This window comes from Hylaeus anthracinus, unplaced genomic scaffold (assembly GCF_026225885.1).
Source record: "Hylaeus anthracinus isolate JK02 unplaced genomic scaffold, UHH_iyHylAnth1.0_haploid 12000, whole genome shotgun sequence".
In the NCBI taxonomy this organism is placed as follows: Eukaryota; Metazoa; Arthropoda; class Insecta; order Hymenoptera; family Colletidae; genus Hylaeus; species Hylaeus anthracinus.
The window spans coordinates 11,570,190-11,597,927 of NW_026534347.1; the positions used below are offsets into that span (position 1 = coordinate 11,570,190).

The 27,738-nt window shown below is 33.9% G+C and overlaps 1 protein-coding gene across 3 annotated transcripts; it reads right to left on the bottom strand.

The window, feature by feature from the left end:
• Positions 1-154: 154 nt before the first annotated feature.
• On the bottom strand, positions 155-27,583 carry LOC128890057 (apyrase-like). Of its 3 annotated transcripts, none has more exons than XM_054148242.1 (12): positions 27,444-27,583; positions 12,978-13,310; positions 9,057-9,282; positions 7,579-7,695; positions 7,435-7,515; positions 6,597-6,798; positions 4,205-4,310; positions 4,021-4,115; positions 3,339-3,493; positions 2,567-2,752; positions 704-798; positions 155-643 (listed from the first exon to the last, which is right to left on the bottom strand). In XM_054148242.1, exons 2-12 carry the CDS (start codon positions 13,106-13,108, stop codon positions 403-405), a joined length of 1,635 nt encoding a protein of 544 aa, XP_054004217.1. In that variant the 5' UTR covers positions 13,109-13,310; positions 27,444-27,583; the 3' UTR covers positions 155-402. The 3 variants fall into 3 exon arrangements, with proteins under 3 accessions (XP_054004217.1, XP_054004218.1, XP_054004219.1); XM_054148243.1 differs by lacking the exon at positions 27,444-27,583 and adding an exon at positions 15,695-15,836; XM_054148244.1 differs by lacking the exon at positions 27,444-27,583 and adding an exon at positions 15,567-15,587.
• Positions 27,584-27,738: the final 155 nt, after the last annotated feature.

Below are 27,738 nucleotides of genomic sequence, written 5' to 3' on the forward strand. Positions count from 1 at the left end.
AATAACAAAATACTATCATCGGAGTCGTAGCGGACAAGTAAACATTATTCGTTCGTATTTAATCGTAATAATGTATACTTTCATTTAAAATAAACAAATGAGGTATATTCTATGCCACTTGCGTCGTATTAAAGAAACTAACTGCTAAAACCCATTTCGAAGAAACTTTTACATCTTTATTTGTAATACTGAAAAGCGAATCTTTTTACAGGCGGATCGAATGCGATGTAATTAAAGATTCGTTAAATGGATGGAATTGTATGTTTCTAACACGACTTTGTTTATCCATACTTGCATTATTCGTTACTCGTAAGATGTAACATATTCTAAAAGAATTTACAACCGGTTCGAAACATGCAACTAAATAATGGAATGATACAAAAATAAAAATTCTTAACCAGACTATATTTCGTTCCCGTGTATGAATGTTACTCGACGATCCAGACCGACTAGAATGGGACTGATTTTCTTCACGTAATTGGCTAATTGTTCCGCATCCGTTTCCCCAATTTTGTGATTAATCCCGCAGGTCGTAAAAGGGTGGTATCCATCGCCAGCGCCAACCAAGAAAGTTGGAACCACGATTCTGTACCATTCATCGTTCTCCAAATCCTCGAACGTTGGTACTTCGCAGGCTCGACACCTAAAAAAAGCAAGTTGTCTTGAGTATCGAATTTCAAAGAATCGTAATTCGTCTAATTACCTGATTTTAACGTTTGTTACAATTCTGGTATCTCCTGTCATGTTGTAAGTCACTTTCAATCCAGACCATACCAGAATTCCGTTCAATTCTAGAATCTGAAACATCCAATTATTTTTCGTAATTTTATTAGTATCGTAGTGCCAATTCTGTGAAAGGTGAGCGAGAGAGGGGAGAAAAAGGAAGGGAGGAGCGTTTCGTCCTGGGCCTGCTAGTGGACTCGTCAATAAGGGTACCTAACAGGAAGGACTTTACTATTTTAGTAACTTTTGGGAGAGTAAAAAAAAAGTAAAGTTCAAAACGTGGTTTTATAAATTTGAAAACATACTAGACAGGAAAACGATTAGAACAATACCTACAATTAGGGCAAACCATATTAATCGTAAGGAATCGTTAGGTAGAAAAGGATTGATAGATAATAAAACATGCGTCTGCGGGTTCGACGAAGAAACCATAAACATGTACTGTTAAATTGCTCGTTAAGAAATTTCCAGCGTATAGAATTGTTTGATAGGATAGGGAAAATAATAATTGATAAAAGGTATAATGTACAAGAAATTATTAAGACTGAAAGAATTAAGGTATTTAAAAGTATCATGATGTTCCTAGAAAGTGCAAACATAATTTTATAAGCTAAATACTAAGCAATGTGTCAAAGTTAGAATAAAAGTCTGCGAAAAAATGTGATAATAGAAAAGGATAGGATAGGGAAAGTAGATAAACAATAAACAGAACAGCAATGATAATAATAATCCAAAGATAAAATAAACAATATTAGGAAGAAAGGGGTATAATAAGCGTGCGTAGTTAATATTAAAAAGGTATATGTAAACATAAAGATATTTTGTTACAGGAAATGTGTTAATAACTACGTAAATGTTGCACAATAAATAATAATACAAATACAAATACCTAGCAGGCCCGAACCATAGACTTCGGGAAGTTTGGAGGTCGGTCGGGAATTTTTATATAGAAAAATTAAGCGAACCGAGTACTTGTGAGAAACGCGAGGTAGCTCTCCAGTGGTGAAACAGGAGGCGCCAACACAGTATGGATAATAATTATTTAATCGTATTATAAGTAGAGAGAGGAGATACTGAAGAAGTTAGAAGAATTGAAGTGGATTCCCCTTATAATATCAATAACTTTCTGAAAAGTTTCAATATCAAAGCATTTAAAATAATTAATGACTTTTGTAAGAAGTGTGACATTAATTTGTAAGTAATTATATAAAGGACGAGATGTTATTATATAGACAACTTAAGACATAAGTTATATATTTTTGTACTCCAACATGTATCTATGAGCCAATAATGGCCTAAGATGATTTTTTAATAAAAAAAAAATTATTCAATCCAGTGGTAGTTAAACTTTTTGAAAAGTACTACATCAAAGAAATACTGCTACGAAAATAAAGAAATAAAGCATTTGTGTAAATTTTATTTTATTTGGTTAAAAATTAAATTTTTATTGATCTCGATTGGATTGAGTTTATTTTTAGAAAAGGGAACGAAGAAATAACCGAGAATACCACACTGTCACGTCAAAGGTTATATTGTTGCAAATTTCAAAGGCAGTTACCGACGTTTAATGAGATCGAAAGAAGCCTTAGAGACTGTTACAGTCGCTGCACTTTGGTAAGAAGAAGTCTCCAATAGGGGCAAACGAAAAGTGAATTGTTTCGCGAGATTTGTCTACGTAGTAAAATTATTTTAAATAATTCAGTATACGAGTAAATTAAACGTAATGTTTTGAAGCTCCAGGCTGAGTTCATTCATAATCCCTTGAAAATAATGAAACACGATATTTTCTCATTTCAGTTCTTCGGTTTACTTTTTGGAACATTACGTATGTAATATTTTTTACCTGCATAATACAGCTGCCTTTCAATTCGAGCGTGTCCCACGTGTTCTCAAAGGGTTGAGCCATCATCAAATCGCCGAAAGTAACATCCTCGCCGACGGATTCGATGGGAGAACGTATTCCTCCAGGATTCATGCACGCAACAGCAGCGTACGTCCAGAAAGTCTTATTTTCAGCCTTCTCCACGAACTACGATAAAAAATAAACTGTGAATCTTCTATGATTTAATAACCAAGGAATTTCATTAAATTTTAAACGACAATATTTGTTAAAAATGCAATCAAAATGTTAACGGAAAACGTCTCTTAAAATGAAAATTATGAACATCGAATCGATCAAATAAACCGACCAAAGACGCCATATTCAAATGCACGTTATAAATATTAATTAATTAGTTAGTAATAGGTAAACTACAGACTTTTTGCATTTCTGCTAATGTGGAAAACATACAAAACACATGCAAATTACCTTTTTTGAATAAATACATATGTACATGTATAATATATTAAATAATATTAGTATTTCATGTTGCGTAACTGCATAATTTCTGCATGCAATATGCATTTTCTATATTTACATCGAATCGAAATGAATAAACCGATAATCTAGCGATGAATTTCTCTGAATTTTGTGAAAAATAAATGCAAGAGCCGGAAAGTAATTTCTCTGTCTAATGGATCTTGTTGTGTCTGTTTGGAGTGTATTAGTACTCGTAATTCTCAATTCGTTTTCTTATAGTAAATACTTTCTTTTCAGAAATGGTTACTCTACGCACAGCATCCACCATCGCATCTGTGATTAAATTCCCAAGATTGCACTCGCTTCTGCGACATTTATTGTCCAGGTAAACCTTCGTTCGGCCAACCTTTGACGATGACTTTTCATCCACGGCGGCTTTCCAGGGTTCCAAAGCTTTCAGCATTTTTGGATCTGTCCAAATGTTGAATTTTAAACGTTTCAATATTTTGACTTTATATAGACGATATACACTTCAATTGCCTCATATCGAAAAATAGAAAACAAATGGTTTTCTATTGTTTCAAATTTGCAAGGATTATTCGTTAAATATGTCAGTTCACCGATAATAAATAGTTACCGAGTAGAAATTATCAGTCATCCACGTTTGCACGTTTGAATACATTCTGCAATTCTAATTTGTTACGCTATCGCAAGTAACGCGTTATCTCATTTCACGTTATCTTGAATAAACTTTGAAATGATAGGTGTTATTGTTTACATAACGAATAAATATTCATTCGCCTGATAACACTTGGTAACCGAAGAAGACCGAAACGATATTTCAACTTTTTAAGTTTACTCCAAATTAAATCTGAACAGATCTGGTCGAAGGTAATTTTGTATTTTCTTCGCGTAGAAACTCCCTTTACTTTACTGTATTAGAAAGCAGTCTAGAAAGCGAAATAGATTTACACGATACTGTACACTCGAGATCTCACCCTCTTCGATAGAGTAATCAAGAAGAATCGGATTTCCGTCCCAGTCAGCTACTTCACCCTTCTCGTCGAACCAGACCGTCAAGTTCCCCAAATACCTGGTGCAAACAAAGACTTGTTCACTTTTCACAAGAAAAACACGGGGTTCGGAGGAAAAGGGGAGATTTATCAAGAATGAATTACAAACTTGGTGAACGCTGCCGCCTGAACAATCAGAACTGTTCTGTTCGTGTTTTTTTGGACCACCACTACCGGGTATTCGTCTTCGGGGGTGTCGATGAATGGAGGTGGACCTGCAAAAGTAAAGATAATTTTCAGATCGAATTTCTTGGAATGAATACGGATTCGTTCCCTTGGAATAATTATGTGCTTTGATAAATTTAGATAAATGGCAAATTTAGTGTCAGTTTGGCATACTTGTATGACATCTATGGCGGATCCAATATGGCCGACATGTATATTAAAAAATTATTAGATTTTCATGAAATTCGGTATTTATAAGATATTTAGGCCGCAAACTTTGAATCTGATATCAGAATTGCAAAATTCAAGATAGTAGATCCAATATGGGCGACATGTATATTAAAAAATAATTAGGTTTTCATGAAACTTGGTTGTTACAAGATATTTGGAGCGCAAACTCCGAATCTGATATCAGAATTGCAAAATTCAAGATAGTGGATCCAATATGGGCAACATGTGTATTAAAAAGTTATTAGATTTTCATGAAAGTTGGTATTCATAAGATATTTAGGCCGTAAATTCCGAATCTGATATCAGAATTGCAAAATTCAAGATAGTGGATCCAATATGGACGACATGTATATTAAAAATATTAAATTATTGAGAATTTTTATGAAAAAGGATTTCTAGGTTTATAGAGCAACATAGTTGGAATACATTAACAGAAAAAACCATAATAAATTAAAATTAGGAATAATAATGTTTGTTTTATATGCCCAAAAACAGCCTTCCTTTTCGTTCGTTCGCAAATAATTCCACTTTTTTTAATTTGTTCGGCCAACTAAATATACTTCATTAGTGAATTATAAAACATGATATTTCTATATTGTATTAATGTTACGAAACAAAAAAACTTGTTATTGTTTTAATAATTTGTTGCTATTTGTTGAATTAATAATTCACTCTTTCATGCATATATATTGACTCTTTAGGTTTTCAATACACTATAAATTTCAATAAATTGATCACAAAATGTGGTATTTGTTACTTTAAATGTTAATAACTTGCACATTAGCACTTTGTAGCAGGAAATGCCAATGGGATATCTTTCCTGACATGTTCTTTTGTAAAATCAATGTGGTCTCGCTACGTAGTGTTGGCTGTAACATTGTTGTTTTTCTACTGCTATATTAAAATATGAATACAATTTATGATATCTTGGGATGAAAAGTGCACGAATAAATTAAGTTTTTTTTGTATTGCCCACGTGTAAATTTTATGTTCGTGACACACATATTAACGACATAATATTCAAAGTATGAATTTTTTAAAGATAATCGGTGTCATTTCTTAAAATTTCAAATGACAGTTAATGCACTCATATCTATACAACACGCACAATATTGAAAAAAGCCTGTTCGAAATTTCAGAAATTGCATTTTGGCCATCCGGACCACTGTGCACCGTTTCAAAGAACTTGTCCCCAATATTCTGGATATTTTAACGCGTATTCTTGGTAAAATTGAATACAGTCCTTTATAATATAGGTTAATTTTCTTGAAACACGATCACGTTTTCTTGCAACATGCAATCTTCTCTTGGTCGTTCGCGCAGATGGAACATCTTTGCGCTCTCTTTTATTTTCGTTCATACATTGGTTGCCGATTAAAAGGTAAAGTGGACGAGCATATGTTTAAAGTACATACTACACGATTATTGGTATCATTTCGTGTTCTTCATGTAACTGACACTGGAAACTCTACTTTCTTTCTTATATCCACTAACAACTTTAAAAATAACTTCCAGAATTTTTATTGAAAATGAGACAATCTCTTCTTTTTCGAGAAATTCAATTGCAATATTTCATTCTTCGTTCGTTACTTGCTTAGACATTTGAAATTTTTAGTTAAAACTTTTAGTTAGAATTTCAAAAGTTACAAATGCTGATAATAACGAAGTGAACAATTTTGATCAAAGCTTGCGTCATCAAGTTCGAAGCTTTTCATGTGTTGCATGCTTTTACTTGTGAAAAATTTTAAAAGACACAAACAATCGAATTATCACTTGCCAAATTAATATTGAGTGATTGATTCAAACGGATCGAATTTGCGGAGTGCGTGCGTTTCGTCTCGAAATTGTCAGTAGACTCATCGGTAAGGGCTGCGTCTGACAATTCCTGCCCTAGACGCTTTGTTTTTTGTTATATAAATTTCGATATCGTGGCGATTGGTTGAGTCCCGATATTACGACTCTTTTCGATCAACGTACGTCGAGAACGATAAATGATTGGTTGAGTTCCGTGTTGAACTCTATTTGACCAATCACTCGTAAATCGCCACATCAATTCTCAAGTATTTATTATACTATGTACTATGTTTATTTGTTTAAATACCGACCTGAGTAGAGAAACGTGTGCGAATGTCCACCAACGATCACGTCAACCAAAGGACACTGCGCGGCCATTCTTCTGTCCACATCTAATCCGCAGTGACTCAAAACGATGATAATGTCGACTCCCTGAGTTTTGAGTCTTTCTGCCTCGTCGTTCACCGATTTCACCTCATCCAGAAACTTTAACTTCCCGGTAGCGGAGATCTCCTACCAATTTATGAATTTCAATTATAAAACGCGAAGTCATTCTCTCGTTTAAACGTCCAAGCTCCGTAATCGTTTTTTACTGACAGCTTTGCGCAATTATTCGCAACTTGACTGCGTGACTAAAAATTTAACGATGTTTTTTTTTTTTTTTATTCGCTATTCCCACGACAATACTCAGACTTTATGGAACTCATTTAAACGTGGCCTTGGTATCGTCGTTGTTCAATAACGATGGCTCGAAGTGACATCGATCGAAACTTTTACAGAGATGCATTATTTTAACACTTTATTTACTAGGAATTTATAGACTCTATTTATTGGCTTTTTAATTCCAGTATTCAGCTTTTCGAATTTATTTACTGTGTTGATGGTTGTTTATTTACAATGTTCAGTTTTTGGAAACAGATTTGGCTTTCAATGTACTTGTAACAATATGGAGAAATTATTGTCAGGAATTATTGTCTAGATTGGCATATGCTACTGTAGAAAATTCTTTTGTGAATTAAAGCCTGTTTCTAAATAGGCCGGTATATAAAGTATCAATTGGCGAGAATAAAACATTTTTTATTAAGCAATGTTTTCGCAACAAAAATTAAATCTATCGAGAAGCAATTAAAAAAAAAAATTGATACAAACGTTTGTGGTAGATAAAATGACACCGATGACTCCGATTTTTGTACCATTCTTCACGAGGATTGTGCTGTTTTTATAGAGACCCTGAAGAGAAACAAAAAATTAAATATAATACGAGTCAGTCGAAATTTGTATAGATCGACTAACCTGCATCGTTGGTTCCTCGCTGGCGTCTATATTCGTCACTACTACCGGTGCCTTTACCATTTTCAAAAAGGGAACGACACCCTGAATATTGTTGTCGAATTCATGGTTCCCGATTGTCTAGAAAAATCGTCGATAATCAATATTTATATTCGTAATTAAACTTACATTCGAATTATCTTTTTCGAGTAGTAATCGCTAATTTTGTTGCGTAATCTGAGAAATCTGGCAAATCATCTATATTGCATATATTATGTCATTAATTATCGATAATTAAGTATAAAATAAGTTTGAGCCTTTACCCCGTACTCGCTAGTCCATCTAAACAAAATTATTTTTGATACGTCGATCAAAATTTTTACATATGTTTTAATCGTTATTACACGAACAAGAATTGAAAAAGTTAATAGATTCTTATATTACATCTGTAGGACTTTACATTATCGATATAAATGATACTACACGTGCGGCGCGATATGCAAATAAACCAGAGAAAGGCGAATACGACGAAATGTAATAGAACATAGTCGAATAATGTTTAGTGATATATAAGGTGTCCCAAAAATGTTGTAACACCTTGAAAGGGGTGGTTCGGGAGGTGATTTGACGAAACAATCGGATACTTTGAGATGATTGAAACAACTTTTTCCTTACCGAAAATGTTGTCCGAGGCTCCGTTGAGGAAATATTAACGGAAAACACTGACCAATCAGAGCGCGCGTATGCCGCTGGAGCGGCCGCAGGAGCGAAAGCTACGAGCTAAGCGGCCGCGGCAATGTCCTTCGATGCACGTCGAGTCACTTGTTCGCGTACAAGGGCGGCCGCTTAGCACATAGCCTTCTCCACCGTGGCCGCTCCAACGGTATCCACGCGCTCTGATTGGTCAGTGTTTTCCGTTAATATCTCCTCAACGGAGCCTCGGACGACATTTTCGCTAAGGAAAAAGTTGTTTCAAATCACCTCCCGAACCACTCCTTTCATGGTGTTACAACATTTTTGAGACACCCTGTATGTATATTCTTAACCTTGTAATATTCTAATAATACAATACTTATCATATATGAAGAAAGAGTAATGCTCATTGAAGGAAAACATCATATTACTATCCCGATCCACAACAACATCGAAGCTAAGTTCAATGATTATTTTATTTGAAATAAAGAAATTTCTTTCGACGAACCTGTCATGATGTTCAAAGGAAGAATCACATTTTGTAGTTTACGAGCTAAAAGACCAATTTTTTAAGGGCAATAACCGATTGAACTCTCGCTACCTAAAATTAATTCCGACCGATACGCGTACAATGCCCACAGAAAATACGACAGCAAAGTGTTAAGTTACGAAACGAGATCGCATTCGAATAATCGATCGTTAAACTCTTTGACCCAATTAAATGGGTTTGGTAATAGCAAAAGGAATCCGTCCCTTGTTTCGAACTCGTCGTCTTCTCTTTTTTCGCGATTTCGTGCTCGTCATCTTACCATAACGTCATGCGGCAACATGTTCATAAACGTTGCGGTCACGTTCCAGCGATGAACGTTGTACCAAAGTGTCCCCTGAAAATGATCGCCAGCATTCAGGAAGATTGGATTCGGTCTCTCGTTGATTAATCGATTGACCGCCGTGGACACACGTGAGATTCCGCCGACGCATTCCTTTTCGTTTTGTTTCGGACAAGCGCCCGATTGCGGTCCCGTTTGCTCGAATCTAGAATGATTTTTATTCTGCTGAATGCACGAGATCAGAAGCAGGTCTAATACTATTTATACGATAAATGATACCGTCTAAAGACATCTATAAAAGCTTCTCTGAACGGAGCTAAAAATTTGGTAAAACTTCATCATCTAAAGACGCACATTTTCCCGTTTTGATCATTGAAATCCATTTACCCGATCAAGAGTAATGATTTTTTCAAATTTTAGTCGAGAATTCTGAAGTTTCTAGTCATTCGGTACACACACAGGCTACGTATCTACAGGGTGTTCAGGCTATTACTAGCCAGCGTTTTTCTCTTGAATGGTACATATGACAAAAAAATAAAAGAAAAAATTTATACTGTTTTTTGTGTGCAAATACAACACTGACTAGTAATAGCCTGAACACCCTTTATATTGCACAGTAACTCGAATTTGGTAACAGATAGAACAAAATTGGTTAGACAAAAGTTGTTCAGTATGAAAACTTCCACAAAACTGCGAGCAAAATTTTTATATAGCCGGTGGCGAAAAGATTTATGGTGGAGAGAAATATTATTAAAAATTAATTTTTTTTTAATTTCTTACTACGGTGCTATAGAATGTTAGAAACCATTAAATTTTGGTAATATGTAATGTCTCATAATTTTTTACTCCAGTTGGAGAAAAAGAAAGAGTGAAAGTTAATAAAAATTAATTTTTCGTGAAATTTTATAGATGTTGGTGAACTGAAGTCATATTTGAAATTAGGATTTGTAACTTTCTAAAGAGCACTTTAAACATTTGAAACGAATAATAAATAAATCCTTATTTAAACTTTTGTCGATATCTCGTATCGATTTCGAGTTATGAATCATAATAAACGGAGCGTAAGTAAACGAGGTGGCTCGGAGACAAAGGGTAGTTTTTCCCGTGAAACACAAAAGTGGCACGAACTGAAGATGGTACAATTCATAGGATGGTCCCACAAACAAGTGTACAAAGTTTCACTAAAATCGAGGTGTAACGTTCACGGTGTTTCCTTGTAACATGACCAGGCGGTAGAAATCAAGCCAAGTCAGTACATTTTTAAGTAAATCTATCCGTAAAAATTTGTAAATCATATTGAAATAGTACTAAAGACGTGTGTAAAATTTCAAATTAGAATCTTGCATACTTTAAAAAGAAAAAAAGGTAAGAAATTACGTTTAGTCTAATTATTATGATGAAAAATAAAATTTCCAAAAACATGTATCCCTTATTTTAACCTATAGTTTACGCATATAAATTTTCATAAATGGGAAACAACATTTAGTAAGATAAATTAACAAGTGAAAACAGTTTTTCAAAAATAAATCATTTAAATAAATAAATTAACAATTTCTTCTGGCATGAGTGAATCACCCATTCGAAAACGCATAATTTAAAACAAAAATTGTTGTTTTAGCATCTCTAGTTTCCAAGTTTCCATAAATTCGTTGATTGTGAATGTCTGAATAGTTCGTTACATATTCTCAATTAAAATTCATATTCAGAGCATTACGAATAAGCAATTTTTCATCTTTCGTTGTTCGAAAATTTTATCTAGATAAGAATTTTGTCCATTTTTGACCTTGTTCGTATTAAAGAATAACGCATACGATGACATTAATCTTTATCTTTCTTTCATAGAGTTCGAAAGGAGTCTTTTCTCCGATAAAGCCTTGAACCATTCGATGAATAAATAGAAATAATACTCGCAGAATGACATGCGATGGCGTAGACATTGAGCAACCAAAGCCATGAATAGAAAATCTCACGATTAACCTGAATCATTGCTTCCTTGACCCTGAGATTTCACTTCGAGACTCGAGACTCGAATCAAGATCGCTTTAAGTCATTCCTATTGTTCGATCATTGATGATGTAATCGGTTGTTGTCGCTATTTCGGTAGGGACGCCTCGCATTTTCATAATTATGATCAGGTTATCGTATTACTGTTATCGATGCATCGTTAATGACGGTATCCGATCAGCATAATCACACCGTCACGCCCTATGGAGCGATCAATGCAAATCGTCGTAATAATTTCGAATTAATGCGTCGAATTTAGTGGCACGAAAAATATGATAAAAATCTGAACGAACGTTAATTATCCATCTCAGTGTTTCTCAAACTTCATTTTTAACCTACGGAAATCATCAACTACATTCCTAAAATAGGATTTATTTATTATTCGTTTCAAATGTTTAAAATGCTCTTTCGAAAGTTACAAATCCTAATTTCAAATATGAATTCGGTTCACCAAAATCTATAACATTTCACGAAAAATTAATTTCTATTAACTCTTTATTTTTAAGAAATCTGGTATGACAGAAAAATCTTATCGCTAGTATCGAATTCAGTACGTATAGATTCATAAATTATTATTGTGGTTCTATCTAACACATTTAAATTTGATGTTTATCAAGTTTTAAAAAATATATTTGAGAGGATCTCCGACGAAGGTGTACGACTCCACGAGTGTAAGAAAAGCCATAATGAACTTAAACGAAAAGAATAACTACGAAATCATTAAAGATATTCAGGAAACGTACACTAAACTTATAAATAAAAACAGAAACGTAACTATTACCTGGGTACCTTCCCACCAAGGCATTACTGGCAATGAAAAAGCAGACCTCATAGCAAAAGAAGTGACAACAACCATGACTCCAAATAAAGAAATAGAAATCCCATACCAAGACTTGATGACACTAATACAACACACATCGAAAGAAGAATGGAATAAAATGTGGAACAACAAAAGAACAAAAACTCACAATATAACACACGACTTTTACCTAACAGTACCCCAAAGCACCATTATCAGGAGAGAAAAAATAATAATGACTAGACTGAGAATTGGATACTCAAAAATCACACATGAATACCTATTAAAAAAAAACGGACCCTCCCCACAGCGACTCCTGCAATAAAGAAATTACAATTGACCACCTACTGTACGAATGCAGAAGATTTGAACTACAGAGAAGGAAGTATTAGGTTATCCCAAAAGTTTCTTCCGTGACTTGCACTCAATTATTTTATGTGGCAGTGTTTATATAAATAGACAACCTAATTTCTTAGATGTTAACGTTGTAACAGTAATGAAGCAAAATGAATTGTATGCAATTGTATAATGCAACATTAGACATAAAATATTGTGTATGAATTACTTATTAATAAAATGGAAGAAATTTTTGGGACAACCTAATAAAACCTCAACCCAGAAACAGCACTAATATCCCAGAAAGGTATGCAAAATATCATTAATTACCTCAAGGACACCAAACTCTACAGTAGTATATAGCACCGTTAATTAATCAGAAACCCAATCGAATTCGTCGCTAATTACCATGCTGTAGATGAGATGTAAAATAAATCCATATAAAAAAAAAAATATCAAATAGTCGATGACCATAAACAGCAAGATCCTTCTATTTTTCGGATAATATCCACGAACAAGGATTGCATTCCCTACGTATCGAAACGTCGCTTCTTTAACGTACCGTAACGCGTTATTTTTCCCGTTATTGTTCGGAGAAACTGATACAGATTTAACTCTTACATCGCTTCAATAACGTCGAAGCAAACACTTGTTGCTATTAGCGATAATTAGCGGAAACATTTTCAGCGACCTCGTTTCACAACGTCATTCATATCTCTGCTAAAGTCGATTCGATACATAACTATCGCGTGGCAACATACCTTGCGTGAAAATCGTTCAGGTGTATCACCGACAGCTCGAACAAATCCGATCGGCCTGGATAATACACTCCTCTTCCAGTGAATCCCCAGGATATTTGGACCAGGAACAGCAACGACCAAATCGGACGCATCGTGGTTTCGATTCGATTGTTCCGATGGAAAATCACGTTACCCGCGCGAAAATGCAGTTTTTCACTGGTGCTCAGTTGCGCGATACTTTTGCTGGTTTTTTCCTTGATTCCTCGCTGTTCCACTCGATTCGTTTGGTTCTATAAACGATCAGCGTCGACTCATCTTCATTCTTTGATTCTCGATGACAGAGACTATTCGGTACTGAAAAACAAAAAGTTAGCGACGACGAGCAGTTATGATAAGTAATAAAACGTTGTTATTTGAGTTGATAATACGGAGTAGATAAAACATAGGTATTAATAGGAATTAATTATAAAGTGTTAGGATCGCGCGCAACTTGTCTTGTAATTTAATTGTTGTTTTATCTGTTAATACGTATAAAATGTTTGAAGAGAAATCCTAAAGTAGTGAAATTTGGAATTTGTTCAGGTATCCCAATTTCATATGAAACTACGCCCTTAAAAATCAATTGTAAAATATGTTAAACGAACAATTAATAAATTATGCTCTAGAATTTATCGAGGGAGTCACCGGGCAGGTAAGATTTAAGAAACAATAGAATTATAGTTATGTTATTCCCTTGATCTTCGCCGATCAATTGAACAATTACTGGTGTTGAAATATAGACTAACAAAAAAGATTGAAAAAAAACTGAATTACGAAAGCTTTCTAGATTGATAACATTGTTGCAAAGAAACATAAAGAAGCATTTCAATATAGGATGAATCATGCAATTGGGTCGTATCTCCTGTTTCATTGAAGACAGGAAAAAACAGTAGAGAGAAAACATTGAATGATATCACACGCTCTATATTTCTATGACCTCATTTTTTTCACAAGTGCAACGACACATTGCAATATGCAATAGTAGTTCTTTTCAAAAATGCAACCACGTGTTCTTTCAATTTTGAGTCCTGATTCTTTTTATTATTCTACCATACGCAGGTATGAAGGTACAAGTATCGTAAAGTGAATGCTTTGCAAGATGTTTGAAAATAAACGTGTTTAATGTCAGGCAGTATCTTCATGGTTCAATGGCGCTGCATTCGCCTACGTGTTTACACTTTCTGTTTCTGAAAGTTCATTCAAGCTTTAATTGTAAATAAATAGTTCAGAGTAAATATAAACATTTTGTTTCTTTGATTTAGATATAAATCTGTTTACAATATTTTTAGTTTTTGTAATTTTTAAATAAAACTTCGATTGTCGATAAAAAAAATCTCATCGAAAAGATATTCGTAATGTTCATATTATTTTACCTTGTTCTAGGTGTATATAACCATTTAATGTTTACAATTGTTGGTTTACAATAACGAACTCGTCGCGAAAATACAACAAATATGTAATAACTATTTTAATACTATTAGTTACCATTTGTGAGAGCAAATTTATGATTACAAATTACGTCAGAGTTGACAGAAATATGTTATTATACGTTAATTTAGCAACGTGCAATTAGTCGACGATGAATTGCTTCGAAACACTTGTATTTGCACAAAAAAAACTTTACAAACTTTGACTACATCGGAAATTTATTTTCATTCCTTCGTACGTAATTCACTTGATAATATTGATGGAAAATAGTAGTAAAACAATATATTATTTTTGTATGTATATTTTGTATATACATTTGTACAGTATGTAATATAACATAGTATAGTATAAACTAGTATATATTGTAAAGTATGCTTAATGCGTGTGCATTTGTATATGGTGTGTATGATATATGTGCAGTTGTGTGGTGTGTGTGCATTTTTCTGGTGTTTTTAAGAATTAGCGAATGTTTTTGTTTATTTCAATTAGTTACGTTCCATGATAAAGATGTATGAATACATATTCTATTTTTCTGTGAAATTAAATTAAATGAAATTTATGTGAATTAAGTATTAAAAATAAAGTGTTAAAAGTATTGTTAAATTTGACTATGATTTTATTGTTCCAGTTTATAAAAAATCCTGACAAATAACTCATCAAAAGTTATTTTATTATTAATTGAAAGTATCTCTTACAATATATATATCAACAATATATATCTTACAATATACATATATATATATATGTACATACATGGTTATTTATTATACCATGATCTAAGCAATTTACAAAGAATGACAAAATTGTAATAAAATTATTTATTCGAATGTTCCGGAAATTCAAATAAATGATGCGATCATTATCGTATCGATAAATTGTAAAGAGGAAAATATCCATGAAATTTTATTTCTATTTTAATAGAAACGTGAATTAATATATGTATTTTCGTTCCTTTCGGCTCTCACGTCGAATTAGAAGTCCTGTTACTTTTCTAAAAACGACAGCTAAAGTGACACGCATCTAATTTTCAAGCATGGATTCCTGTAATGTAATTTCCATGCGGTTTGAAAAGAACAGAAACGATGAAGTGACACAATAATAATGGGAATCGTGTTACGAGCGAGAGCACAAAATAATTGACACCTTCCGCATCGCGACGGCGAAATTTCGACGCGAGCGAAATTACGCGCGTAATCGGACGATTCAGCGAAACGTTGTCATAATTAATCACAAAGCGACGTGATTAATCGCAAATCGGACGCGTAACACACCTGTCATCCACGGCAGCTCGTCGGGGACTGGCTGCCTAAAACAAGCTCTATCTTTTCACTCCTTCCACGGCAAATCCATTATCGAACTGAAACGCTGCGCTGCTCGTTGTTATACAACCGTCAGGACAAAAGATCGAAGAACATTGTGTTCTGTTAGGATCAACGTGCTCCTCTTTTTACTTTCGGAACACACTTTTCCCAAATATAATAATTCATTTACTTTTTCAATTATTCGGCCACTCTGCTTACTTCGAAATATAAACTAAAATATAATATCGTACATGTAAATAATGCAAACATAATAAAAGAAAATAAACATCGAATCTCAAAATTTCGGATTCGACTTTGCATGTTTTTAAAATAATCTTCATGGTTCATAAAATAACTGAAAAATTTATTTATTGAATTTTTAATGCATCCAGCGTATCAAGCGAAAATTCAAAGATTGTTAGATATTGATATTGGTATTCAAGACATTGTCTACATTGGAAAAATCAATAAAACTATCGGTAGCGAAGAAAGAAAAAGTATTTTGTTGCTCCCATTAAATTTTTTATTTGTGTAGCCATAGTTTTGCTTCCTTTTAAATTTAAATCTATTTTTCTTATTTTTTTGCTCACTATTTCCTATTGTTCCTGTTTGTAAAACTTTCGCGCTTGTTTCACCTCGTTCATTTCGTAATTTTACTTCACAATCAAGTAGCTTTATTTTTACGAACGCCAGTGTCAAGTCTTTGTCCGTTTAATAAAAGTCTTGCGATTTTGCTAATATCTCTTAATGTTGCCCTGCTACTTATAAATCAACCATCATTTCGTCGAAGCAGATCAGATGTTTTGACAGTGGCGATGTTTCCTTGAATTTCAGTGTCAAAAGTTTTTTTCAATATCCAATTGAGTCGCTAATCTTTTTCGGTTATAAATTGCATTCAATTTTTCCATTACATTTTTCGCTGTATCTGCTTCTATTGAGTAACTAAGCATCGAATTAGATAAATATTCAATGATAACCCGTTTGGCGATTCGTTCACATTTCTTCAAAGCACCTAAGTCTTTTTACTTTAAGAGCATCTTATATTCTGAGGTGAGTGTGTAACATGTCACAGAAACGATTTATCGACAATTTTCGACGCGCTGTCGCTCGTTTCATTTGTCAACTTATCTAGACGCGCGTGCAACGCGAGATATTAGCGATCATTTACTCTCTCTCGCTTATCTGATAATAGAGATGAGCATTTCGTGATAAACTGTGATTTTGGATCGTCAGCTATTGTCACGAAGGGAATTTAGAAAAATTCTAAATTTTAATTTACTTGTAAAATTTTCTAATCCGGAACTGTGATAATTTGTTTAAAAATTCTAAAATTCAAAATATCTTGTATTTTCTAAAAAAGGATCGGCACTACTTTATATACTACTGGACTAGCGTTATCAGTAAATATAATTGTCACATCGGAGCCTTTGATCTCAATTGCTATTGCATAACAAAAATTAGAAATTCTGTCGATAGCCTTGCGTCGAGATTTCGTTACTTTATTACGGAGGCGGGCGAGTTGGTTTCAGGAGGATGGAAAAGAATCAAAGTCAACGGATCAATAATTTCAGGAACCGTTCGCCAATGAATTCAGCTATTCGAGAACAGAAAGGGAGAGACTTGTACGGACAACAGCGTTAAAAAAAAAGGGAAGGAGGGACGGAGGTCGGAAGAATTTCGGACAGAGCGAACGTGTAACAATCCTTGGGCTCTTTTCGCAAGTCCCCAGTCTACCTGGCACAGTGGTAGTCGATGCGTGTCCTTCGAACTCGTAGTGTCTACTACTCCTACTATCTCGTGAATTGCCAGACACGTGGATACAGCGCAACCCCTTTTCCTGATCAATGAGGCTGGATTTTACGGTTTGCTTTCATTAACTATTCGTTCTATTTTATACTGAGCAGCTTCGTCATTCGATTAATAGAATTATTTATTTATTCAATAAAAACAAGAAAAAAAAAAGTTTAGTCGATAGATAAATTTACAAAATAGCTGTATATTAATATTTTTAATGAACCAATAAAATCTGTTTATAATTATACTAGTTGAGCTCCGCAGTTTCAACCGCGTGGAATACTATTCTTATTCACGTAGCACAGTGATCTGGCGGCCCGCTTTTCGTGGCGAAAACCTAATTTCTCAACTTCAACTTTACAGAGAAATTTTGTTTATGTAAATTCAAAAATGTTTAAGGTTTTAAAATTCGTATAATTTGTTTAAAAGTACAATTAAATTGTACTTATGTTGAGTAAATTATCTTAATTATTTATTGTAGAACCACAAAATATGGGTTTGTATGGTACAAAATCGCTTTTGAATATTCGCATTAATATAACTTTACATTAATAAAGTTAGTCACTAAATTACGTGTCTTGTTTTCATTTAAATTCACTCCAAATCCGTAGGCAGAAATGAGTATAATACAGCACATCATCTTGATATTAACGATATTAGTACTACATATTTATAAGTGACATATGACTTGTATCGGGATCCATCCGTCTAAACCATAGTTACGTGTACGCGTACTCGCTGAATATTCAAAACCGATTGTCTCGAGAACGAAACCTCAGTTAAAGAAATTTCATTCTTTATTTTCGATTTATTTTTTTATGTAGAAACACCCCCACTTCGTTTGTACCACCGATGCTGGGACACCCTGTATATGTAGATTGTTCTTATATTATACAGGGTGTCCCAAAAGTCGGGGAGGAGCCGGAAATGGGGGGTAGCTGAGACGATTCTGAACAACAATTTCCTTTGCAAAAATGTCGGATGGGGCTTCGTTGAGGAGATATTAACGGAAAACACTGACCAATCAGAGCGCGCGGATACCGATGGAGCGGCCGCGATAGCGATGGCTACGCGCTAGGTAGCCGCTCTCGTACGCGAAAAGTGACTCGACGTGCATAGAAGGATATTGACGCGGCCGCTCAGCGCGTAGCCTTCGCTACCGCGGCCGCTCCAACGGTATCCGTGCGCTCTGATTGGTCGGGGTTTTCGCTTAATATCTCCTTAACGAAGCCCCATCCGACATTTTTGCAAAGGAAATTGTTGTTCAGAATCGTCTCAGCTACCCCCCATTTCCGACTCCTCCCCGACTTTTGGGCCACCCTGTATAGATATACACCTAAATTATACATATAGATAAAGACTAGAACCGAATATTTACAATATTTCACTGCTGTGCAATAACGTTGTATTAACAGAATTAATATAAATATAAACTGTATCAGATTATTGGACCAAGGATTTTAAAAAGCATAAACTTTTTGCTTCTCGAGCAGCAAATATTCGTTCGTTTAGGTTAATAAATTGAAATTGTTGCGACACCGAATTAGAAAGGAACAAATTGATGCGAGATTACAGCAATTAGATATGCAATCTTTGAATGAAATGTGATCGATTTGAATTTTTATGTAACTGTGTTAAACAAGAGAAATTGGCGATTAATCTGAATTTCTATTTATTAGAATTCTGTTTCATTGGATACCGATTCTTTACAGTCGGTCGTCAGTGCAATTGTTCAGTTTTCAATCGCAAAAGATACTGGTTCGGAAATGATTCTTCGAGTTCTGGATTATCAAGATATACATGGAATGAAAAACTAGTTGGAACTGTTACACAAGTATTTTTTACACGTGCGCGCGGACTGGTTATTTGCTGTCAGTATGGGTGACAAAATGCATACCTATAACTTATCCGCCTTCGCTAGATTAATAAAAAAAAATCGAAAAATTGTAAACGTTGCATATGAAACAGACGCTGTTTGCATTACGAACCTGTATTGGAACCTAGATAATCGGGAGAACTATCGATGAACTGAAATATTCCGTACGAATGCGTGTATTAGCTTGCTAATACAGTTTGCAGCGCTTAATTGAAATTTACGTGAAATCATAGAGCGACACGATTTGTTTGCGCGGTGATATATCCACTTGTCATCGGAACAAATCTACTTCCGTCACACTAAATAATAATACCCTGTGTCATTTATAGAAGCAGATTAAATTTGTCGTAGAAACGAGAAGAATACGTACAAAATATGAATTTCTTTGTATGAATAATTTTTACGACTGAAAATGTTCAATAAGAATTAAAAATTCGAAATTAACGTTTCTCGTATTATTTTCACAGATATATTACATTCACAATTGAAATGATCTCTTATGATCCTGTTTTACTGCCTAACAATGTTGTCGGATGTGTGTACATATACCTTAACACTTTTACTACTAATTAGTTTCTTGCTAATCGCTCTAAATTATCTAAAATTAATCTTCCACGTGCTCCACATTCACCGACCTTCGAAGCCATTCTCTAAACTAAAATATTCAAGTTATGGCAACTATTTCTGGTTTGTTAAAACAATATTACTCTTGATATGTTGTTTATTCGATGATAAAACGTTTCAGCCATGATATGCAGCTCTTGAAATGATACGAATTGGCTATACGACAAGAAAACAAATTGTGCGACAACTGTCCTACATTTGTTACAATTTTGCAACCGTCTCCAAATTGTATAGTACATATTGATATTAACCTTTTCGGTGCTCTGCGAGAGTATACTCGTCAAATTATTTTGTTCTTGTCGTGCTCGAGACGAGTTAAATCGCATGAGGTTATTGTTAATGAGTTAATGAGTTAATTCGTCTTGAGCTCTTTCCTATTTAAAAAGCGCATACGATTTAACTCGTCTTGAACACGACGAGAACAAAATAATTTGACGAGTATACTCGCACAGAGCACCGAAAAGGTTAAAGAATTTGAATTAATGATATAACAAAACGTATGTATGTCACATAATTCATGTTCTTCTCTTACGATCAATTTGCACTACTTGTAGAGGATCGCGTAACATGGTTAAAAGATTGTAATAACTATACTGCGGATCTGTATGCATTTATAGGAAATTTTAATGTGCAAGAACGTACAAAATGTAAACAATATGCAAGAATATAACAAAAGAGATTGAAAGTAAAGTTCATGTTATAATATTTACAGAAGAAAATATATTTCTATTTGGGTTCAATTTTTCTAGGTACGTTCGCAAAGATTTTATTTCGCATAAAGATCCGCCATCTAGTAATAACAAATGAATAAGATACTTGAATACTATCGCAGTAAAATAAATCCAAGTAAACGACACATAGAAATCTATTTTTGAAAATTCTTGTTGAATGTTACGAAATATTTGCATTCCAATTGACGTCGAAACGATTAACACGAGTTTAAACCATTCACTGCCAATTACGAGATGTCTCGTAGTTTAAATTGATTGCATTTACTCAAGGGATAAGTTTATAGCCTTTTGAGTCACGAATTATTGCAAAAGAAGATCGTAAATTCTTTTTTTTAAACAACAAATTATATATAATTTTTTTATTATCAAAATAACAACCTAGATTAAACATCTGTATTAACTCTTTCAGAGCTGGCGTCCACAATTAAGGACACAAAATTTAAAAATTACCGACACTATCGTTTAGATTGAACGTCCTTATTTATACAAATAAAAAGAGACCAGTTTTTCTCGAAAACTACACTATTAGGATTTTCTTCCAAACTAATTATAGTCCAAGTTAATCCTAAACATTAAATTACGTTAATAAAAGAAAAAAAATAATTTAGGTCTGAAAGGGTTAAACGCAAATTTAAGATTAGGGGAAGAATTTTAAATTTTCCTGGCAGTGAATGGTTTAAATGAAAAGCGATCGAGTTCCGGAAGCCTTGTGCTCGATAAAGTGTTGAAGGTCAAGTTTCACTGGCGCGCGAGAATCGAAAGAGATGCTCTTGCGATGAAGCGAGATGAGCAGCCGGAAAATGACCCTGGCAAATTGACAAGAAAATCATCCGGTATTCGAATATTTGGCCGTGTCGCGACTGTCATCGAAACGCGATCCAACAAACAAGTCGACGAGTCTGTTCATTTAATAGCTTCCGGGAAGATACAAACAGTGACATTATTGTGGGCTCTAATCTGCGATAAGATGTTAACATTGCAATATAATCACGAGACGAAATTATATAAGCCGAAGACTCAATTATCTATTATTATCCGAGTTTTCCGAAGCGTTATTTCAAAGAAGAAATAAACTAGTGACAAATTTGTCGATTATATGTACAATTTCTTATTGAAAGTGCAAGTAAATAGAAGTGACGAAGAAGAAGACGAAGAAAAAAAAAAGAAGAAAGCTAATGAAAATTTCGCTGATTACACTTTTGATTTTGTTCTCAAATTGAAAATTAACACATTCGCCAACGCTGACGCGAATTCACGTTACTTCGAATTTGATTCCTGGTTATGAAAACCTTTTTATTTTATACACTAAATACTTACAACATTGATATCTCGAAACATATTTTGTAATTCTTATCATCGCCCGAACGATACAAATTTTCGATGTTCAGCTTCAGAATTTTATTATTTTCGTCAGCTCTCGGTATTAGAAACGTAAAATACCTGGCAATCGCACAGATGTTAACAGGTATGACTTTTCAAGAATTCAGAGAGCAAGTATCGTAGAATGACGGACAGTGGTCCGCGTGGCCAAAAATGCAGCCAAAATTAGAAAGAGTTTTCGGATTTTCATGAAACTTGGTATTGTGGAGTTATTTGGGCTGAAAATGAAGAATCTAATATCAGAATTCAGAATTCAAAAATATTGGATCCAATATGGTCGGCATGTATATTAAAAAGTTATTAGATTTTCATGAAATTTGGTATTTATAAGATATTTGGGCCGCAAAACTTCGAATCTGATATCAGAATTGCAAAATTCAAAATAGTGGACCCAATATGGCCGAAATATATGAATATTAAAAATATTAAATTATTGAGAATTTTTTATGAAAAACGTAGTTGGAATTCATTGACGGAAATAATAATAATAAATTAAAGTTAAATTAAAATTAAGAATAATAATGTTTGTTTACAGTAACAATACAATAGAATCTACACCTGTAACTATAAAATATGAATATTAGGAGTGAGGCAAATATGAGCGAGATATTTCAATAGTATATGAAAATAGACATACTTACCTAACTTATGAAGCATGTAGTTAAGTGAAGTCTTGTGTATAATCATTTTGTTTTTCTATTTTAATTCACAAAATGACTAAATATCACATAATCTTAAAATAAAAAATACATAGGTAAAATCAAACTTTTTCTTTATCCCTACAGCGGTAAATTATTCTAAATAACATATATTTAATACAGAAAATGAGCCATAAGGAATATATTATTCAATAAGATTACAGTTTAGATTTTATTACCACAGATACGCAGCAAAATGTGAACATTAAGGAAACGAGAAAAATCGTCAACTTTAAAGTGCTATATCTTAGAAAATAATCATTATATTTGGAGAACACAAATAGTTTTTGTTGTAGTATTATATATATAATAAATAGATTATGCCAGTTTCATAAATACCAAGTTTCATGAAAATCTAATAGCTTTTTACTATACATGTCGGCCATATTGAATCTGCCATTTTGAATTTTGCAATTCTGCTATCAGATTTGAAGTTTGCGGTTCAAATAAGTCGTAAATAACAAGTTTTGTAAAAATCTAATAACTTTTTCATATACATGCCGCCCATATTGGATCCGCCATTATGAATTTTGCAATTCTGATATCAGATTCTTCATTTTTAGCCCAAATAATCTAACACCAAGTTTTATGAAGATCCGGAACCTCTTTCTAATTTTGACCTCATTTTAGCCCATCCGGACCACTGTGCACCGTGTCCCTAAAAGGCTTTTCGGTAATTTATCGAGACACCTGTCAAACGAACTTCTGGTCTTTGACGTATAAAGTTCAGCTCTTAACAAATTGTACGAGAGATATCGAGAGTTAAGCAGTCGTTGTCTCCCAATGGACAAGATAAGCGAGAGATCAATGCGATAAGACAATTTCGACTACACATGTACGTTTGCGCTTACATACAAGAGCACAACGCGTTGAAATCTCCCGATAGATATGTACATAAGATAGTGTTGCGAAGGGGAACTGATTCTCACCTACTTTTTAGATTCATCGAGGGTAAAAATGATTTTCATGGCAAGGTATCCTGTGGATATTATTCTGCAGATTTGATTTTGTCGCTAAAACGTAGTAGAAGTACCTCGTTATTTATAATAATCGTATTTTTCCTAATTAATCTTACACTGTTTAATTTAATCAAATGGTACTTGTACTTTGCCTAATGCTTTAACACAAACTAACGTAACATTGTTGTCAGTTCTATAATTACGTTCTAAGATGAAAATCGTCAACATTGTCGTCACAGTCGAAGATATTATCCTGGACTGTTAAGTACACAACGGATAATTATTTCTTACGGTATCGATAAACAATTCTTTTGTACATCTTCAATTAGCAGCTAATAATAGTGCATTGCAAAATATAGTCTGATAACGAAGTGTTCAACTTATTCAGACGTACAAAAGGATCACAAAGAGTAAGAAAGATATCATTTATACTTTTATTCCACATTGCGATAATCGTCGAACAATAGGATTATTATCATCGAGCGATAACAATGTTTCGCGATCGTCTGTTAACAATAAAAACGAAATCCTTGTACGTTCTGATTTTTTCTTCGAAATAAAACGTCGAGCGACAGAGATGATCAATTTAGATAAAAATGTCGGAAAACGAATGATCTGTTATTTATTACTTGTTAATTAAAGAATGGAGTTTGAATTATGGAATTAAATTATGGAATTTTTCATGATGAACAATTAACAATTTAACCGTTCAATGGAATGAATGTTACGAATAAATTGCTATATGTTGCTTTTGTTCGTTATCTATTAAGGTTAAGTTTAAAGTCAACACTTCGGTTGAACCACACTTCTTTTGCGCATGTATTAGCATTACTTAACCTGTTCACCTTAAGTGTACCTTTCCATAATCGTGCAATATGGCGATTACATAAAACAAATAAATAAAACGTACACTTCTTTTGGAAAAGAACATTGATTTACCAAGGAAGAAAAAGTGTAACATTGTTTTAAACAGAAAGCACAGCTTTGGTTGAACAAATTTTCATTTGTATAATATTTGTATACATACACATTTCATGAATTTAGGAGATATACGAATATTCTCATGCATTTATCGTAAACATTCATAACGTTAAAAAAGTTCTAAATCTGATTATCTTAGAACATCAATTTGCAAATTTATGGATATACGAATATTGTGACTATACACGCACATTTGGCCAAGCGTTATCTTATAATTAATGGACAAGCCACGTTTTTTGATAAGCAAAGGCTATTTTCTTTTTGAAAGTCGACTGTAGTCGTGCCAGTTGCTGATAATAAGTATCGATTGAGCATTCACGGCACGAAAAATCCGACCACTTTCCACCCAAACGAGAAACAAAATAATTGGCTATGGTCTCCATTGAAATAATAATATAATATAATTTTTTACGAGCTTGCAAATCATAACATTATTTGACAAATCTTTGACGTTTAATAAAAAGAGCCTAAGTCACAATTCTATATCTTCAGTAGAAGCAAATGAGTAGTTTAACAATCGTAGGAATGCTATAATTTATGTACTAAGAGTAAATAAATTACTAAAGTTGTAAAGTGTTTCTCAAGAGGAACTTTATAATTTCGTTTTTAAAAACAAAATATGCCTGTCAGCACAATCATGGTGAATACTTCAACATCTTACACGCGTTTAACCCTTTGACCTACGATTTACTGTAGGATCATGCATGCCATAATCGAGTATACAATTCTTTGCGCCCTTTCATACGATGTGCCTGACTCGTGTTTTTCATCTTCGACTAAAATTCTGTACCACGAATCTCACACGTTGTTATATGTTAAAGAGTTAATTGCAATCGTGTGTACTTTCATTTTAACCCTTTGCATTCGGATGTCTCCTATGACGGGACACTGTAAGTCGATCAAATTTTGTTAGTGGTTACGTATAATAAATTTATGTTAGGACAATTTTTTTAAACATGCATGTTTCCTTGAAGTTTTATTATTGAAATAGCACGAGAAAGCACACAAAAATATGGCGCGTGTACAGAGATTCAGAGGAAAATATACGAGCAGGCGTTACATGGAAAAAGTAAAGGGTTAACGAAGTAAATGGTGTCCTAAAAGAGGCTTCAGGGTTTTGTTTTTAACCCTTTGCACTCGAGCCTTTTTTCTGGTATCTATCAACAACTCGAGATGTTTCTTAGCATTCTATTGCCATGAATTCTAAGCTATCTAGATTTGAGAATAAGGTCACCTTTACCTCGCCGACAAACATTTTATCGACACTTCGAGCTCCAAAGAAATTAAACCTAAAGAAACATTAGGTATTGTAGATTTGCTCCGTGAAACCTAATGGTGACAGTCACCTCTCGAGGGCAAAGGGTTAATAATAGAATATGCCTGTTAACGTGGCGTAGCGGAAACTTTCAATTATGTTTAATTCCAATCATATGTACTTTATTTAAAATATACCAATTGAACATATTCAATGTATATTGGGTATTCGAAAAAGGTCGTGGTGTTTCTCAACCATTTGTATGATTTCATCGCATCGTTTTATAATTGACCATGTTGACCACAACGTGACCCATCTTTGACATCAAAATTTTCATAGAGCATTTTGCCTGTAAACACCATAAATTTTTTTCAGAAGCCTCCAAAAATGAGCGACAAAACGCCAATATATATTTATTGAATTATATAAGTACCATTTTGTTCCACGACCTTTCCACCTTTTAAGGGATGCATCCATGTTAATTGTTTTCAACCATTTCACTATAAACAGACGTGTAGCACCTACTACTTTTCGAATACATCATAGAAAATATTGAATATATTAAAAAACGAAATTCTGAAGTCTCTTTTGAAAGATCCCTTATGTTTGCAGTGGTGTCAACGCTTCAAGAAAGCTGTAACAATTTATAATCAAGTCTAATAATAGCAAAAAAGACACATTTCCAAAGTTGAATAAAAAAGTGTCCGTCTGTCTGTCTGTCGATTAATCTCCGAATACCAATAAATAGTATTCCACACGGATGAAACCGGGGGCACAGCTAGTATTAAATATATTAAAAAACAAAATTCTGAAGCCTCTTTTGAAAGATCCCTTATGTTTGCAGTGGTGTCAACGCTTCAAGAAAGCTGTAACAATTTATAATCAAGTCTAATAATACCAAAGAAGACACATTTAGGGCACAGCTAGTATTGAATATATTAAACAACAAAACTCTGAAGCCTCTTTTGAAACATCCTTTATGTTTGCAGTGGTGTCAATGATTCAAGGAAGCTGTAACAATTTATAATCAAGTCTAATAATACCAAAGAAGACTCATTTAGAAAGTAAACTGAAGGCTTCGCTATTTAATTTTATATTTTCACAGCGTGTATACGGTCATATCTTGGAATCGCAAATCTTGACGTTGTCGGAAAATGCCTGAGTGAATTCTTCGTACAACAGTTCAGGACTTTTTATAATAAAAAGACAGAAAAATCAGTAGACAATCAAACACACAGGATCGTTGTAAAAACATTTTCTTCCTCGTTCGAAAGAAGAAAATTTCCTCGTTGGATACTACGAGGAAAAACATGTTTTTCCTTATACTTTCTACTGAGTTTTCCCTCTGTCTACTAATTCTTCGATTTCTCTTCTACTGACACCGTACATATTATCTAAAACGAGATGATTTTTCACCAAACCTGAAGTTCTGACATCAAACTCGAAAGTTTTTCCAGCTTTTCGGTATTCCAATCCAGCATCCCTTGCGCAGATGTATTTCGCAACGGTCCAGTGAAAGTGGTTAAAGAAGAGACGCAAAAGAAAACGGTTCCTCGCGCTATGAACTCAAAGGCTCGAAGGTTCGAATCGAACACGGCCGATTCTGGAAAATCCGCACGTTCCAAGCGGCGAATCGCGCGCGACTTCGGAGCCGACAGCCAAGCGAAGACACCACGAGGTTTTGAGTCGCCGGCCACGGCGACGATCGCATTCAGT

Excerpts from the sequence above, each read along its gene's own strand:
- LOC128890057 (XM_054148242.1), bottom strand. The coding sequence starts at position 13,108 with ATGCGTCCGATTTGGTCGTTGCTGTTCCTGGTCCAAATATCCTGGGGA. Across the intron at positions 4,311-6,596 it reads GCACACGTTTCTCTACTCAG|GTCCACCTCCATTCATCGAC; the intron begins GTCGGTATTTAA and ends TTACTTTTGCAG. Across the intron at positions 4,116-4,204 it reads CAGGCGGCAGCGTTCACCAA|GTATTTGGGGAACTTGACGG; the intron begins GTTTGTAATTCA and ends TGTTTGCACCAG.